Below are 15,871 nucleotides of genomic sequence, written 5' to 3' on the forward strand. Positions count from 1 at the left end.
TCACGCTGCCATGGAGCTCTTTGTAGCAAGAGTCCCAGGCAGTTGCTGGGCAGGTGTGTCCTAGCTCTGCTGTCTCTGACTTGTGTCTGTTGATGAACTTCACCAGGGCTACCTCATCACCAACAGGGAAATTGTTTCAGAAGACATTGAAGATTTCGAGTTCACTCCCAAGCAGGAGTATGAGGGGCCCTTTTGTGTCTTCAATGAACCTGATGAGGTAAAGAGACATTACTTGGGAAACTGTCCCCAAATTTTGAGACAGAGTGGGAAGAAAGGACGTGCTCACCCTTTAAGACCAGCCTTTGACTGAATCAGTCTGCAGCTCAGTGCGCTTCACCTCTTTCATGGTGGAGAGTGGGACAGCACAGGGCAATAAATGCTGACAGGAGGTTGCTTTTTCTGAGTTTTAGGAGAGGAATTAGGGAATGGCATGAAGAAGAGGGAAAACAAACCTCTGAATGCTCTGATTTGTTGACTTCAGGTTCATCTGATCCAGAGGTGGTTTGAACACGTCCAGGAGACCAAACCCACCATCATGGTCACCTACAATGGAGATTTCTTTGATTGGTGGGTCTTAAGTCTTGTTTGTGAGTAACTAAAAAGTGGTAGGCAAGGGATAGGAGGAGCTCTGGTGGCGTCAGCGGGTTTCTATTGTGATTGAGGGAAAGATTGGTATGGGGCTTCCTGGGTTTATTCTGGGGTATCCTGGGAACAGTCTTCCTTGTGTCCAAAAGAGGAATGAAAGAAGAATTCAAGACTAACTTGTCCCTGTTGCTTGTCTCTCCTCCTCCATCCCTAGGCCATTTGTGGAGGCCAGGGCAGCGGTCCACGGCCTGAGCATGTACCAGGAGATTGGTTTCCAGAAGGACAGCCAGGGAGAGTACAAGGCACCCCAGTGCATCCACATGGACTGTCTCAGGTAGATACCCAGGGTGCACCTGGCTGCTGTCATCGTGGTCTCGTGAGTGAGAACTGAAGACGTCCTTCTTGGGCAGGCCAGGGCTCTCGACATGTCTCATGGGGCAAGGGTGACCTCAGGAGCAGCTCTGGGTCACCTGAGAGGATGGCCACTACAGTCTGGCAGGGTGCAGACACGTGCTGTGTGGTTGGCAGCTAATCGTTCATTTAGTCAGCAGACACGTACTGAGCGTCAGCCTGTGGGGAGTGGGCAAGCCACACCAGAATGAAGCACTGCGGTGGGCTCGCCAGGCTGATCTCCCAGGACAAGTGGTTTGCAGACAAGCTAGGGCACTGCAGGAGGAGGGACAGTGTGTGAGTTACCTCGGGTGCCGGAGGTCATGGTTTCTGGGGTGCAGGCACCTCTGGCTGGGAGGAAGGATGGATGTGGCGATCTGGAAGGCTGCAGAGGGGCGTGTCTTGGATTACGTCTACCATGATGGGGTGCCATTGGAGCATCTGGAGCCTGACCACAGCTCTGGCATTACCAGCACAAGGGTTGGGTGGGGGGCCAGGAGGCCAGGACTGGGGAATGCTGGCGTGGACTGGGAGCTGAGGAGGCAGAGAGACGCTGGTTCTCAGGGCTGGGGTGGTTGTCTGAGGGTTTCGGTGCTGTCAGTAGAGACTGGGGATTGGCCAGAGGACAGGTTGGAGGTGCAAGGTGATTGTGCTGGGATCATGGTGGCCTGGAAGCCCCCACTCATGTTGAAGGACCCTCAAGACCAACTTTGGGCATGTGTTCTAGAATTGGAGTCACCGGCATGTGGGTCTTGGTACGAGGCCTGGTAGTCAGTGGACTCTCAAGGTGGGAAGTAGAATGACAGGGTCTGAGGGGCTGCAGGCCACAGATCCACAGGAGAGGGCACAGAGAGGCTGCAGGAGGTGGCCAGTGGGCAGCAAACGTGTCCTTCGTGGGGCTGACCATGAAGGCGGAAGGGTAGGGAGGAGTGGAGATGGGTTCCAAGTGGAGGAAGGCAGGCCTTCTGAAGAAGGGACGATCTTGAGTGTTTCTCTACTAAAAGAAGAGAAAAGGCCCAGTGTGGTTTATATGACAAGGCCTCAGGTTTCCTATCCACCTGTCATTTTGTTTCTATGGAACAAGAGGCCAAGTCCTTTCCTAGGGGGAGGGGAGTGAGTAGGAAGAGGCCCAAGAACAGACACTGACATTTCCTGGTTTTGTATGTGTGGATGCCTCTGTGAGATCAGCTGGATCCAGATGAGGGTTTTTCTTGAGGGCCTTTGTGTCAGGTCTTTGGGTACCTGTTAGGATCCTCTGTCCATTTGTGCCAGTTCCCTAGGGTTCTTGGTCCTTCATGTTAAAACCATCTCTGGGGGCTGGCACTGTGGCATAGAGGGTAAAGCTGCTGTCTGCAGTGCCATCATCCCATATGGGTGCCAGTTCAAGTCCCAGATGCTCCACTTCTGATTCCACTCCCTGCTGTGGCCTGGGAAAGCAGTTGAAGATGGCTCAAGTGCTTGGGCCCCTACACTCTTGTGGGAGACCCGGAAGAAGCCCCTGGCTCCTGGCTTCAGATCGGCACTGCTCTGGCAATTGGGACCATTTGGGGAGTGAACCAGTGGATGGAAGACACACACCCACCCCCGCCTCTGCCTCTTATTATTCAAATAAATAAAAAATAAATCTTTTAAAAAAAGAACCATCTCCCGACTTTGTTCTCATTCTCCTCCCAGGTGGGTGAAGAGGGACAGCTACCTTCCCGTGGGAAGTCATAATCTCAAGGCGGCAGCCAAGGCCAAGCTGGGCTATGACCCTGTGGAGCTGGACCCCGAGGACATGTGCCGAATGGCCACCGAGCAACCCCAGGCATGTGAGCCATGTCCCTACTCGTGCAGCTGCGAGGTCACCCAAGTGCTGGACAGTCACCTGGGACAGGGGTGCCAGTCTTCTACCCTTGGCCTGCTCCAGCCCATTTGGTCTGCATCTCCAGGTCACATTTGCTGTCCTGCACCTGCTACCTAGCTGTGAGCCTGCATCCGTGGCAACGCCCTGCCTCCTCACTGCTTCACTCACTTCCTTGGACTCGGGTTGATGGCCCTACTATCTGACGTTCTTTCCGCAGACTCTAGCCACGTATTCCGTGTCGGACGCTGTGGCCACCTACTACCTGTACATGAAGTACGTCCACCCCTTCATATTTGCCCTCTGCACTATTATTCCCATGGAGCCTGATGAGGTTGGTATCCTCCGGGCTGTGCTGTGCTTCTTGTGTCGGTGCCCCCTTCTCTGAGCCCCTGCACCCTTCTGAACAGGCAGGGCGGTTCCAAGAAGGCTGGTGCTGGAGGTGTGATGTCCTCCAGGGACCCAGGCTCTCTTGTTAGAACTGTAGACGGCAGAGCTTAGTGTTTGTTGTTGGCTTTTTCTTTCACATGCATTCAGGTTTCGGTGCCTTTCTGGGTCCTGGGCTTTGCTGCACACAAGACTCCGGCTGGGCTCTTGGAGAGGCAGCTGGATTTTGGTTGAAGCCTCGTTGTCTCCTGCAGGTGCTGCGGAAGGGCTCTGGCACGCTGTGTGAGGCCTTGTTGATGGTGCAGGCCTTCCACGCCAACATCATCTTCCCCAACAAGCAGGAGCAGGAGTTCAACAAGCTGACAGAGGATGGCCATGTGCTAGACGCCGAGACCTACGTGGGGGGCCACGTGGAAGCGCTGGAGTCGGGGGTCTTCCGCAGCGACATCCCCTGCCGGTTTAGGATGGTGTGCCTCCCTCCTGGGTCCTCTAGGGTTCTGCCTGTTCCCACTCTGGCTCTGTGGTGGGACCCAGAAGCCAGAGGGGCGGAAATAAAGTCCTCCTCCCCTTTGTTTCCTGGGGACCCTCGCACCCGGTGTGGTTTATCTGGCCCAGCCTTCCTTTGGGCTTATCTGGGTCAGGGCTCTGCTTTGTCCACTTCTCTGGCCCACGCCGCTCTGCATGTGAAGCAGGAGGTACAAGGTACATTTCCCCCTCTGACCCGTGTCTCGTTTGTGACAGAATCCTGCTGCCTTTGACTTCCTGCTGCAGCGTGTTGAGAAGACCTTGCGCCATGCCATTGAGGAGGAGGAGAAGGTGCCCATGGAGCAAGTCACCAATTTCCAAGAGGTAACCCTCAAGAGGCAAGGAGGGTGGTCTGCTCGTGCGCCTGTCCTCACAGACTGCTGCTTCCGTAAGGTGCTTATGTGCAACCCCATGGTGGTGCTGTGGATGTGGCATGGGTGACAGGCCTCTGGTGCAGCAGCCATTGTGGCTGTGCTGAGTAATGTTTCAGGTGCTGCTCTTGAAGGGCACTGACGGGGCCCCTGCCTTGTGGCGGAGCAGGTTAAGCCACCACTGTGATGCTGGCATCCCATGTGGGTGCAGATTGAAGTCTTGGCTGCTCCACTTCCAATCCAGCTTCGTACTAATGGCCTAGGAAAGCAGTGGAAGATGGCCCAAGTACTTGGGCTCCTGCACCCACATGGAAGGACCCAGGTGAAGCTCCTGGCTTTGACCTGGCCCAGTCCTGACCCTTGTGGCTATTTGGGGAGTAAACCAGCGCCATAAGACATCTCTCTGTCTCTGTTTCTCCTTCTCTCTGTGTAACTCTGTCTTTCAAATTAAAAGAAAAGAAAATGCACTGAGGGACACGTGGAACAGGAAGCGCAGCCTTGGCCTGTGTGGCTCAGGGCTTGCTCTCTGCTTCAAGGCTTGTGGATGGAGTTGCATACAGAGACGATAGCATCCATTCAAATGATAGTTAGAAAGCATTTACAAAGTCCTGTCATGACTGGAAACGCATGTTTTGTGATCTCCTCCTGGGGATGTGACACACCTCAGGTCTTGTTGGGCACTGCTCAACACTCCAGTATAGCATGTTCAGTGATTCTGGTTGTTTAATAACTGATGTTAAGAAACGTCGTGTGGGGCTGGTGCTATGGCGTAGTAGGTAAAGCTGCTGCCTGCAGGGCCGGCATCTCATATGGGCAGCAGTTCGAGTCCCAGCTGCTCTACATCTGATCCAGCTCTCTGCTATGGCCTGGGAAAGCAATAGAAGATGGCCCAAGTGCTTGGACCCCTGCACCCACATGGGAGACTCAGAAGAAGCTCCTAGCTTCGGATCAGCCCAGTTCCGGCTGTTGCAGCCATTTGGGGGGTGAACCAGCCGATGGAAGACCTCTCTCTTTCTGTCTCTGCCTCTCTGTAACTCTGCCTTCAAATAAATAAATGAATGAATAAATAAATAAATCTTGAAAAAAAAAAGGAAACGTCTTATAATAGATTCACTAGGCAGAATGCAAATAATGTATGTCCATGCTTTGCAAAGGTGGAGTTACAGAGGCAGAGAGAGAGAGAGATTCCATCTGCTGATTCACTCCCCAAATAGCTGCAACAGCCAGAGCTGAGCTAATCCAAAGCCAGGAGCTTCCTCCAAGTCTCCCACATGGGTGCAGGGACCCAAGGACTTGAGCCATCTTGCACTGCTTTCCTAGGCCATAGCAGAGAGCTGGATCGGAAATGAACAGCCGGGACTCGAACTGGCGCCCATATAGGATGCCAGCGCTGCAGGTGGCAGCTTTACTACACCACAGCACTGCCCCCCCCCATTTTTTTTTTTTTTTTTTTTTTTAAGATTTATTTTATTTGAAAGACAGTTACAGAGAGAGGTAGAGACAGAGAGACAGGACTTCCATCCGCTGGTTCACTCCCCAGATGGGTGCAATGGCCTGAGCTGTGCTGATCCAAAGCCGGGAGCCAAGAGCTTCTTCCAGGTCTCCCACGTAGGTTCAGGGGCCCAAGGACTTGGGCCATCTTCTACTTTCCCAGGCCATAGCAGAGAGCTAGATCGGATCAACTAGGACTAGACCCGGCGCCCATATGGGATGCCGGTGCTTCAGGCCGGGGCTTTAACTCACTGTGCCACGATCCATGCCCCCCCCCTTTTAAATTTTATTTATTTATTTGAAAGTCAGAGTTACACAGAGAGAGGAGATGCAGAGAGAGAGAGAGAGGTCTTCCACTCGATGGTTCAAAAGTGTGTTTTTTCTTCCTATTTTTAGATTTTTTTGTCTTCCTTATTTTTAAGTATGCTCATTTTTGTGTGTTTAATCCAGGGGTTTCTTTTTTATTTAAAGTTTCTCCTATGTCTGCTCCTCATCATAGTGAGTGCTTCTTCCCCGTGCTCTGGGTTTGTTGGAGTGTGAGCTCACGTCCAGCAAGGATCCTCCTGCAGACTCTTGGGGCCCTGAGTAGCTGTTTATGTGTTAGTACCTGGCTCCTCAGGAGCATTACCAACCGGCTGGGGGCCCTTTTTATTTCGTTCCTTGACTTGAGGGTTCGTAGACCAGGTGGAAATATCAAGTAAACAATAAACCTATCCAAGGGTCCCACAAGGAAGACTTTCTTCACCCTGACATGGTTCTTGGCAGACAAACTCATTCTAGGGTATCTTTTTTTTTTTTTTTAATATTTATTTGAAAGGCAGAGAGGGGGGTCTTCCGTCCACTGGTTCACTCCCCAGTTGGCAGCAACAGCTGGAGCTGGGCTGATCTAGAGCCAGGAGCTTGTTCCAGGTCTCCTACCTTGGGGACAGAGGCTCAAGGATTTGGGCCATCTTTGGCTGCTTTCTCAGGCCATGGCAGAGCGCTGGATCGGAAGTGGGGCAGCTAGGACTCAAACTGGCGCCCATATGGGATGCTGGCACTGCAGGCAGCAGCCTTACTTGCTACACCACAGCCCCAGCTCCTCTAGGGTATCTTTTAGGGACATGGCTTTTGAGAGTCCTGCCTTTATCAGGGGTCTGTGTTTTCTCTCCCTGTTGTGTGTCGCTTGTCTTCCTAAGCAGGCACAAGAAAGTGCAGAACAACAGTGCTTAGATTGCAAGCATAAGCTACTGTGCTCAGAAATGCTTGTCTGCAAGGCTGCCATCATGGGCTGGCACCTGGGAGCTTGGGTTTCAGGAGGTTTCCTACTATTCTCTACGAAGGTTCGCTATACTTGCGTTGTTTGTAGACACTGGGGTTTATGTTTTTTGTTTGTTTGTTTGTTTGTTTTTTGACAGGCAGAGTGGACAGTGAGAGAGAGAGACAGAGAGAAAGGTCTTCCTTTTGCTGTTGGTTCACTCTCCAAAGGCCGCCGTGGCCGGCGCGCTGTGCCTATCCAAATGCAGGAGCCAGGAGCCAGCTGCTTCTCCTGGTCTCCCATGGGGTGCAGGGCCCAAGCACTTGGGCCATCCTCCACTGCACTCCCGGGCTACAGCAGAGAGCTGGCCTGGAAGAGGGGCAACCGGGACAGAATCCGGTACCCTGACCGGGACTAGAACCTGGTGTACCGGCACCGCTAGGTAGAGGATTAGCCTATTGAGCCGCGGCGCCAGCCTGGGGTTTATGTTAAGCACCTGCTTTCCTGCTGGGAGTCTAGGTTTGGGTATGTGCAGGCTGAGGTGGCTCCATGACAGCCACCAATGAAAACTCTAGGCACTGAGTCTAGAAAGTTTCTCTTATGAAACATTTCACGTGTGTTGTCACAATTTGATAGTGGAAGAATTTAGGCATGTACTTTGTGACTGTGCAGAGGACTCTGGGAGCCTGTGCTGGCTCCCTCCTGACTTCACCCCTGTACCTCTTTGCTTTGCTGTTTCCTTCCCTGTGAGCCCTTCCAGTGAGGACTGCGAGCTGCCCTTCCCAGAGCCCAGGGTCCCACCAAGTCAGCTCCCTGCTCTCACTTTCATTCTGCTCATTGTATTTCCACGCTGGGCTTTTTCCCGCGTAGAGGATCCGTTCTCCATTTACAGGAGTAGTTTCCTATTTTCTGCAGCATTTTGAGATGTTCAATGTCAGGGAACAACTCAACCCCTGGCTGGGGACAAGAGTTCGTCACTGGTGTGTGAGATGTGCCGGAGAGTCTCCTGCAGTGTGTCAGAGCGTGGGCTTTGGGGTAGAAAGGCGAGTCTCAGGAGCCCATGTGAACCTCTCGAACTTTCTCGCCCATCAAGGACTGCCACAAGCACACACCAACACAAGGACAGTGACTGCTGACGCTCCGGCTGGGTCTCAGGCTTGCCAGCCCACAGCCACCACTCTGAGTGTAACCGTTACCCGTTGCAGGGGTCACAGGCTGGGACACATGGCTCCAAGCCTGTACACAGTTCTCTACCAACCTTGACCCCCCTGTTTGGGGGCTGAGGCACTGCTTCCATGGGTCTCTCCTTTGTCTAGGTGCTGCTTCTACAAACAGGTACCTGGGCCTGGAATGTGGCTGTCATCTCTCTGAGACCCCTGGTGCAGCTCCTCCTTGGTTCTTTCTTGTTCACTAACCTTTGTTTATTACCCCTTTCCCCATAGGTGTGCGATGAGATTAAGACCAAACTCACCTCCCTGAAAGATGTTCCTAACCGAATTGAGTGTCCCCTTATCTACCACCTGGATGTGGGGGCTATGTACCCCAACATCATCCTGACAAACCGTCTACAGGTGAGCCTTAGCTTCTCACATCGGAATCTATGTGAACCCTGATCGCTTTCTGACTCTCTGTCCTCAATTGTAGCCCTCTGCCATGGTGGATGAGGCCACCTGTGCTGCCTGTGACTTCAACAAACCTGGAGCAAACTGCCAGAGGAAGATGGCCTGGCAGTGGAGGGGCGAGTTCAGTGAGTATCAGCCACCCGGGCAGGTGCTTATCGGGAATGTGGCACATCTGTCCCATATTCATTTCACCTGAACTGCCGCCTCCTTCCAGTGCCTGCCAGTCGCAGTGAATATCATCGGATCCAGCACCAGCTGGAGTCAGAGAAGTTTCCCCCGTTGTTCCCAGAGGGACCTGCTCGGGCCTTTCATGAACTGTCCCGTGAGGAGCAAGCTAAGTATGAGAAGAGGAGGCTGGCAGGTGAGTGCTTGGGCAAGGCCACAGCTTTACAACATCACACCTGCTGCTTACCTGCTGCGCCCCACAGCCCGAGGTCAGCAAGGTAGTTGTCTGTTTTACTTATTTATTATTTATTTTGTTTGAAAGCAGAATAACAGCGAGAGGGAGATAGAGATGGGGATCTTTCATCCACTGGTTCATTCCCCCAAAAATGGCCACACAACAGCCAGGGCTGGGCTAGGCCAAAGGCGGGAACCTCGAACTCCGTCAGGATCTCCCATGTGGGTGGCAGGAGCCTCAGGACTTAAGTCATCGTCTGCTGCCTTCCCAGATGCATTAGCAGGAATTGAATCAGAAGCAGAGTGGCTGGGACTCGAACCAGTGCTCTGACAGTGGAATTCCAGGATGCCGTGTCACAAGAGGCAACTTAACCCACTGTGCCACACACTGGCCCCTGGTTGTCTGTTTTAGATTGCTGTAAATTATGTTCTTTCTGTAGGTTGTCCTTTAACAGGTCTTGCGAAACTAAGCTCTTTTTACAGGGTCTTGGTAATTCAACTCTTGGTATCCAGGGGCTGTCCTTTTGATATGATGTGAGAAACTAGCAGCACATCTGGGTTTTCTGTTCCTTTATGTTAATATGTGTCAGCAATCGTGTATCCCAGCTGGCTGTGTGTGTGGGAAGTCTCACATCCTCCTCCACCACTCTCAATTGTACTTAGATTACTGCCGGAAGGCTTACAAGAAGATCCACATCACCAAGGTGGAGGAGCGCCTCACCACCATCTGCCAGCGGGAAAACTCTTTCTACGTGGACACAGTGCGCGCCTTCCGGGACAGGCGCTATGAGTTCAAAGGACTTCATAAGGTGAGGTCTGAGTTGCTTCAAAAGGTGTACCTGTGAGGACAGAGCAGAGTTTAATATCTGAAGTGAGGATCTGCTCGGCTCTGTGTAGACGTCCTGCGCTCCCTGGCTGGGATGTGCTGGTTTCACTTCTCAGAGTTGGCATGTGTGCTCGTGCAAAGTGCATAAGTACTTGTAACTTTGAAAAGTCAGTGGCCAGAAAGGATGTAGGTCATCATCTGTTCTGAGTGATTGTTTTAGAAGTCGTCATTTAGAGCAAGGATCTGGGCACTACGTCTGGGTGGGCCATTTTAGTGACTGAGTTGGAACCTGGCTAGCCCCCGTGTTATCTAGTGCTTCCCTGCACTGCAGGAGGTGAGGCCATCCCACACCCTCCATGGCCCTCACACCTGCGGGATTCACTATCCTGCCTTTTTGTTTGCTGACCTCTGATTTAAATGAATGTCAAGGGACATGCTGCTTGCTGGTCAGAACTCCTGTGAGGGTCTCTGCCTTACGTACGGCAGTTCTGGGTAAAAGCGTATGATTCTGGACCATGCCTTGGTGGTTCGCAGGTGTGGAAAAAGAAACTGTCGGCAGCTGTGGAAGTGGGTGACGCAGCTGAGGTGAAGCGCTGCAAGAACATGGAGGTGCTGTATGACTCCCTGCAGCTGGCCCACAAGTGCATCCTCAACTCCTTCTATGGCTACGTCATGCGCAAAGGGTATGGGCTGCGGTGAACACTCACCGAGTGAAGGAATGGGGTGCATGGGGTAAGGGGGGGGCGCTGTTCATCTGGTTTTAGGAACACTGGAGAGTGCAGACTTTGACACAAGGGAAGATGATGAAGAGTGATGTGGGGCTTGAGTAGAGGGGGCCATGCTGACTTGGAGGGCCTGGGGCATGCAGGAGACATGAATCTCCAGAAACACCTACTCATCTGAGCTTTCTGGTTGCAGATGAAATTTGGTAATTTTCATTGAACCCTTTCAGCATTTTCCTGATCCAGGCCAGGAGCCCTGAAGTAGGGATGGAGACAGTTCTGTCTTAGCTCGTCCTGTTTGACGAGTTAATGGCCACTTCTGTCCCCTTTCTTTTTTCTTCTGATACCCTGCGGAGGGAGGCTCGCGTCAGCTCTGCCCATTATAGGCGGTGACTCTCCCCAGGGCTCGCTGGTACTCCATGGAGATGGCTGGCATCGTCTGCTTCACAGGGGCTAACCTCATCACTCAGGCCCGGGAGCTCATTGAACAGATCGGGTGAGTACCACGTGCAGAGTGGAAAGTCCCCGGGCTCAGGATTGATTGCTGGGTCCTATTTATGTTCGTGCCACGGATTTGACATTTTTTAAAGATTTATTTACTTATTTGAAAGGCAGAGTTACCAAGGGGGAGAGAGAGAGAATCTTCCATCCACTGGCTTATTCCCCAAATGACCATAATGGCTGGGGCTGGGCTGGGCCAGGCCAAAGCCAGGAGCAAGGAGCTTCATCCGGGTCTCCCACATGAATGGCAGAGTCCCAAGCACTTGGGCTGTGTTCTGCATTAGCAGGGATCTGGATCAGAAGTGGAGCAGCTAGGACTTGAACCAGCACTCAAATGGGATGCTGGTGTTGTAGGCAGACACTTAAACTGCTGTGCCACAACACTGGTCCCTGGATTTGACACTTGATTCTCATAGGGAACGATGTGAAGCCTATTTCTGTTTCTCTGAAGGAGGCCCTTGGAACTGGACACAGATGGAATATGGTGTGTCCTGCCCAATAGCTTCCCAGAAAATTTTGTCATCAAGACAACGAATATGAAGAAGCCCAAGGTGACCATTTCGTACCCTGGGGCCATGTTGAATATCATGGTCAAGGTGAGTCTGGGTCCCCAGCCAAGGGGTGTGATGGGGTGTGTCTCATCCTGACCTCTGCCTTGGCCCAGTACACACGCTCAGAATGGTGTCAGTAGCCCTGTGAGAATACCTCACACTTTATACTCACCTTCCTTGACCGTTCTGTCAGGATCTCCCCCTTCGGGAACTGGCCAGGTTACCACGAAGGAAGAGTCGAGGAGACTGAGGAAGGTCAAGCTAAACACACTTTCTTGATACTCTAGGCGACTAGGAGGAGAGATCGCTCAAGCCTACTCCCCGCGGGCACAAGGCACTACGGACCAGGGAGAGAGGCTGAGCAACCCCTGGTCTACAGCGTCTGAGGGTCCCCTTATATACAGTTTCTAGAGGCTAGCCCCACCCACATTCTGACCCCCCAGGGTCCCATCGTCATGGCAATGACAGTTTGTGGTTAGGCAGTCTGTTTTCAAATCTTACCAGCTACGGTGGTTACCTCTCTACTTTTCTTTCAAGCTGTCGTACTACTGCGCAGTTACTTTCTTTTTTTTCTTTTTCTTTTTTTTTTTTCTTTTTTTGACAGAGTGGACAGTGAGAGAGAGAGACAGAGAGAAAGGTCTTCCTTTGCCGTTGGTTCACCCTCCAATGGCCGCCGCGGCTGGCGCACTGTGCTGATCCGATGGCAGGAGCCAGGTGCTTCTCCTGGTCTCCCATGGGGTGCAGGGCCCAAGCACTTGGGCCATCCTCCACTGCACTCCCTGGCCACAGCAGAGAGCTGGCCTGGAAGAGGGGCAACCGGAACAGGATCCGGCGCCCCGATCAGGAATAGAACCCGGTGTGCTGGCGCTGCGGCTCACTACGCTAATCCGCGGCCAGTTACTTTCTTTCAAAGGGCGCTACAGTTACTTTGTTTCAAATGGCGCTACAGTTACTTTGTCCATGAATGGTTCCCTAACAGTTCCGACTGAGGATCTGGTCAGACGCCTTCTAGGGAGCAGCAGGCAAGTTCTGCTTTCTCCTGCAGCAGAGCCCCAGACTTGTCTTGCCTTATTTTTTTCAAAGATTATTTCTTTGTTTGAAAGCAGAGAAAGGGAGAGACTGGATCGCTCTCCAAGTGCCTATAGCAGCTAAAGCAGGACCAGGCCTAAAGCCAGGAGCCTGAGCTCAGTCCAGGTCCCCCATGTGGATTGCAGAGACACAGCTACTTGAACCAGGCAGTCCATCCCAGTGGCTTCTTGCTGCTGGGCCAGGTGCCCACTCCCCTTGCTTGTTATTCAGCTGAGGTTATTTGGGTGTTTTTGGAGACACACCAGAGGGCCTACCCACTCTTGTTTTGTTCTCAGGTGTAGGATGCGGGGACGTTGCTGGATCCGCAGGTAGAGGTGCCTCTGCACTGTGCAGTGCCTGTGTCTCCTCCACACTCTACTCTAGGCAGGAAATCCACACCCAAGGAGAAAGAACTAAGCTTCCTCTCCTGGAAGAAGGACTATCGGCAGTCTCTGAACATAAAGCCACCACAATAACTAATATTCTGAAGGAGATATTTTGAAACTATGCTAATAGCCAGTCAGTTGCTCCTTACACTCTAACCTACTGATTTTAGCATTTATTGGTGGCTCTCATTCACAGCAACTTTTTTCCCCTGTGGCAGTTTCTGTTCCCGCAGGCCTTCTGCTTGTATTAACTTGAATTCTGTAAGGAAGAGCTGTCACCCTTCTCCTGTCCCCTCACTTGTCTATTTGCTTATTCACAAGCATGGATTCATGGGTGCTCATTGTATCTTGGAGTTACAACTCAGTGCACTTGTGACGCCTGTTGTCACTCCAGTGGTTCCTGTGACCACTGAGGTTCCTTCCCATGTGTGCTCTTGGGACATACCTTGTTCTGTTTACTGCTTTTGTTTTTGGAGCACTTTCTTCTTTCCTGGTTTATAGGCTGTTGCAGCCCCAGAGTCAGGCAGCTCTCCATGGAGCCTGGGTTCCTTTTCCTGGAAGACAGCATCAGAAACCAGATGAGGTGCTGGCTGTGCTCACGGCTCCTGGGGGTTGTCATAGCTTCTGGTTGCTCACCGTAGTTTGAGCTGGGAAAGATGTGTCTAATTAATCCTCCCACACACAGACACTTTCTTTATATTTCTGAATATTTTGTGTGTGTATATCTGCAAATGTATTTTTTTTAAGATTTATTTATTTATTTCAGAGGCAGAGTTACAGAAAAAGGGAAAGACAGAGAGCCAGGAGCTTTTTCAGATCTCTCCTGTGGGTGCAGGGGTCCAAGCACTTGGGCCACCTTCCACTGCTTTCCCAGGTTACCAACAGGGAGCTGGATCAGAAGTGGAACAGCCAGGACTCGAACCCCGGACCTACGTGGGCATATGGGATGCTGGTGCCTTACAGGGACGCTTAACCTACTACACCACAGCTCCAGCTCCTGCAAATGTGATTTTTTTTTTAATATTTTATTTACTTATTTGTAAGAGTTATACAGAGAGAGGAGAGGCACAGAGAGAGAGAGAGAGAGAGAGAGAGAGAGGTCTTCCACCTGCTGGTTCTTTTTCCAGATGGCCACAACGGCCAGAGCTGCACTGATCCAAAGCCAGGATCTTCTTTCCAGGTCTCCCACGTGGGTGCAGGGTCTCAAGGACTTGGCCATCTTCTACTGCTTCCCCAGGTTACCAACAGGGAGCTGGATCGGAAGTGGAGCAGCCAGTCTTGAACCGATGCCCATATGGGATGCTGGTGCTTCAGGCCAGGGTATTAACCCACTGCGCCACAGCGCAGACCCTGCGAATGTGGGTTGTTTTTTTGTTTGTTTGTTTGTTTTGTTTTGTTTTTTTGACAGGCAGAGTGGACAGTGAGAGAGAGACAGAGAGAAAGGTCTTCCTTTGCCGTTGGTTCACCCTCCAATGGCCGCTGCGGCGGGCATGCTGGCCGGCGTATCGCGCTGATCTGAAGCCAGGAGCCAGGTGCTTCTCCTGGTCTCCCATGGGGTGCAGGGCCCAAGCACTTGGGCCATCCTCCTCTGCACTCCCAGGCCACAGCAGAGAGCTGGCCTGGAAGAGGGGCAACCGGGACAGAATCCGGCGCCCCGACTGGGACTAGAACCCAGTGTGCCAGCGCCACAAGGTAGAGGATTAGCCTATTGAGCCGCAGCACCGGCCACGAATGTGGTTTTAAACACATGAGTCTATTGACATATCTAGCCTAGTCTCCATTTCTTATTAAATTCTTTCTTCTACAGTGCTAAGCCTGTCACTGATTTTCTCAGTGCATTTATTTAACTCTAGTACACATGTGAAGTAGGAACAGAATCCCTGACAGGATGCCATCCCTCTGAGAAAAACATTTTCCAGCTGCTATACGGCATAGGCAGTTATTTTGGCTGTTAGACTTACACTGGCTGGCTGGGCTGGCTGGGACAATATACAAACCAGTTGGTTGGTTTGTAAAGTTGGCTATTCCCTTCCCTACCCTTTTCTACCTGGTTCTATATTCCACCCATGGATAATGCAGTTAGATTATTTTGTTCCCATGGCATCTCTCGTGGGAAACCCATTCCCCTTCCCTCCACATCCTGGTTGGCACCTAATTCATACATAGTAAAATTCACTCTTTATGGTGCACAGCTCAGCTTGGACAGACCCAGAGCGTCACGTTCTCCCGCTGCAGAGCAACACAGAACAGCTGCGTCCACCCAACATTTCTCATATGCCACCCATCAGCGCCTTTCCCCATCCCAACACCCAGCAACCTCCAGTGTGGCTTTTGTGCTGTAATACTCCCTTTCCAGAATGTCCTAAAATGGAAATGTAAAATATGTACCTTTTGGGTCTGGCTGCTTGGACTTAGCAAGATGCACTCAAGAGTCACCGTGTGGGTGTTTCAGAACTCACGCCCTTTCTGCTGCAGAGTCGTGCCCGTCGTGTGGAAGAGCCGCAGTCTGATGGTCTGTCCACTCTTGGGACTCAGGTGGTTTCCAGTGTGGGCCATCAGCAGTGACGCTGTCCCTTATCTCTTGTTTCTCAGGAAGGCTTCACCAATGACCAGTACCAGGAGCTGGCAGAACCTTCCTCTCTCACCTACGTCACCCGCTCTGAGAACAGTATCTTTTTTGAGGTTGATGGACCCTACCTTGCCATGATCCTTCCAGCCTCCAAGGAAGAAGGCAAGAAACTAAAGAAGAGGTAGGAGTCTTATAGCCTTAGTAGTCTAGCAAGGGTATAGATTAAGAGGGGACTCAATATCCCAGGCAGCAGAGTAGACCAGGAGCCAGGATAGAAACCAACTTGGGCTCTTCTCTTTCTTTTTTTATTATTACTATTTTTTTTTTTGTCTTTAATGACTCAATTTGGAAGATGTGCCAGCCCATTTTCTGCCTGCTGTATCCTGTCTGGTGGGCAG

General features: G+C 51.8%; 1 protein-coding gene across 1 annotated transcript in view; it reads left to right on the forward strand.

The window, feature by feature from the left end:
* The window catches only part of POLE (DNA polymerase epsilon, catalytic subunit), a 65,576-nt gene that overhangs the window by 13,363 nt on the left and 36,342 nt on the right, over positions 1-15,871 (forward strand). The window contains exons 10-24 of the mRNA XM_051836853.2: positions 107-217; positions 482-567; positions 800-919; positions 2,650-2,782; positions 3,039-3,152; positions 3,460-3,672; positions 3,947-4,054; positions 8,272-8,400; positions 8,474-8,576; positions 8,666-8,812; positions 9,514-9,659; positions 10,211-10,359; positions 10,802-10,894; positions 11,351-11,495; positions 15,497-15,654. Of these exons, the coding sequence (XP_051692813.1) occupies positions 107-217; positions 482-567; positions 800-919; positions 2,650-2,782; positions 3,039-3,152; positions 3,460-3,672; positions 3,947-4,054; positions 8,272-8,400; positions 8,474-8,576; positions 8,666-8,812; positions 9,514-9,659; positions 10,211-10,359; positions 10,802-10,894; positions 11,351-11,495; positions 15,497-15,654 (1,955 nt within the window). The remainder of the gene's footprint in view (positions 1-106; positions 218-481; positions 568-799; positions 920-2,649; positions 2,783-3,038; positions 3,153-3,459; positions 3,673-3,946; positions 4,055-8,271; positions 8,401-8,473; positions 8,577-8,665; positions 8,813-9,513; positions 9,660-10,210; positions 10,360-10,801; positions 10,895-11,350; positions 11,496-15,496; positions 15,655-15,871) is intronic.

The sequence above is a fragment of the Oryctolagus cuniculus genome, chromosome 21 (genome assembly GCF_964237555.1).
Source record: "Oryctolagus cuniculus chromosome 21, mOryCun1.1, whole genome shotgun sequence".
Taxonomy (NCBI): domain Eukaryota; kingdom Metazoa; phylum Chordata; class Mammalia; order Lagomorpha; family Leporidae; genus Oryctolagus; species Oryctolagus cuniculus.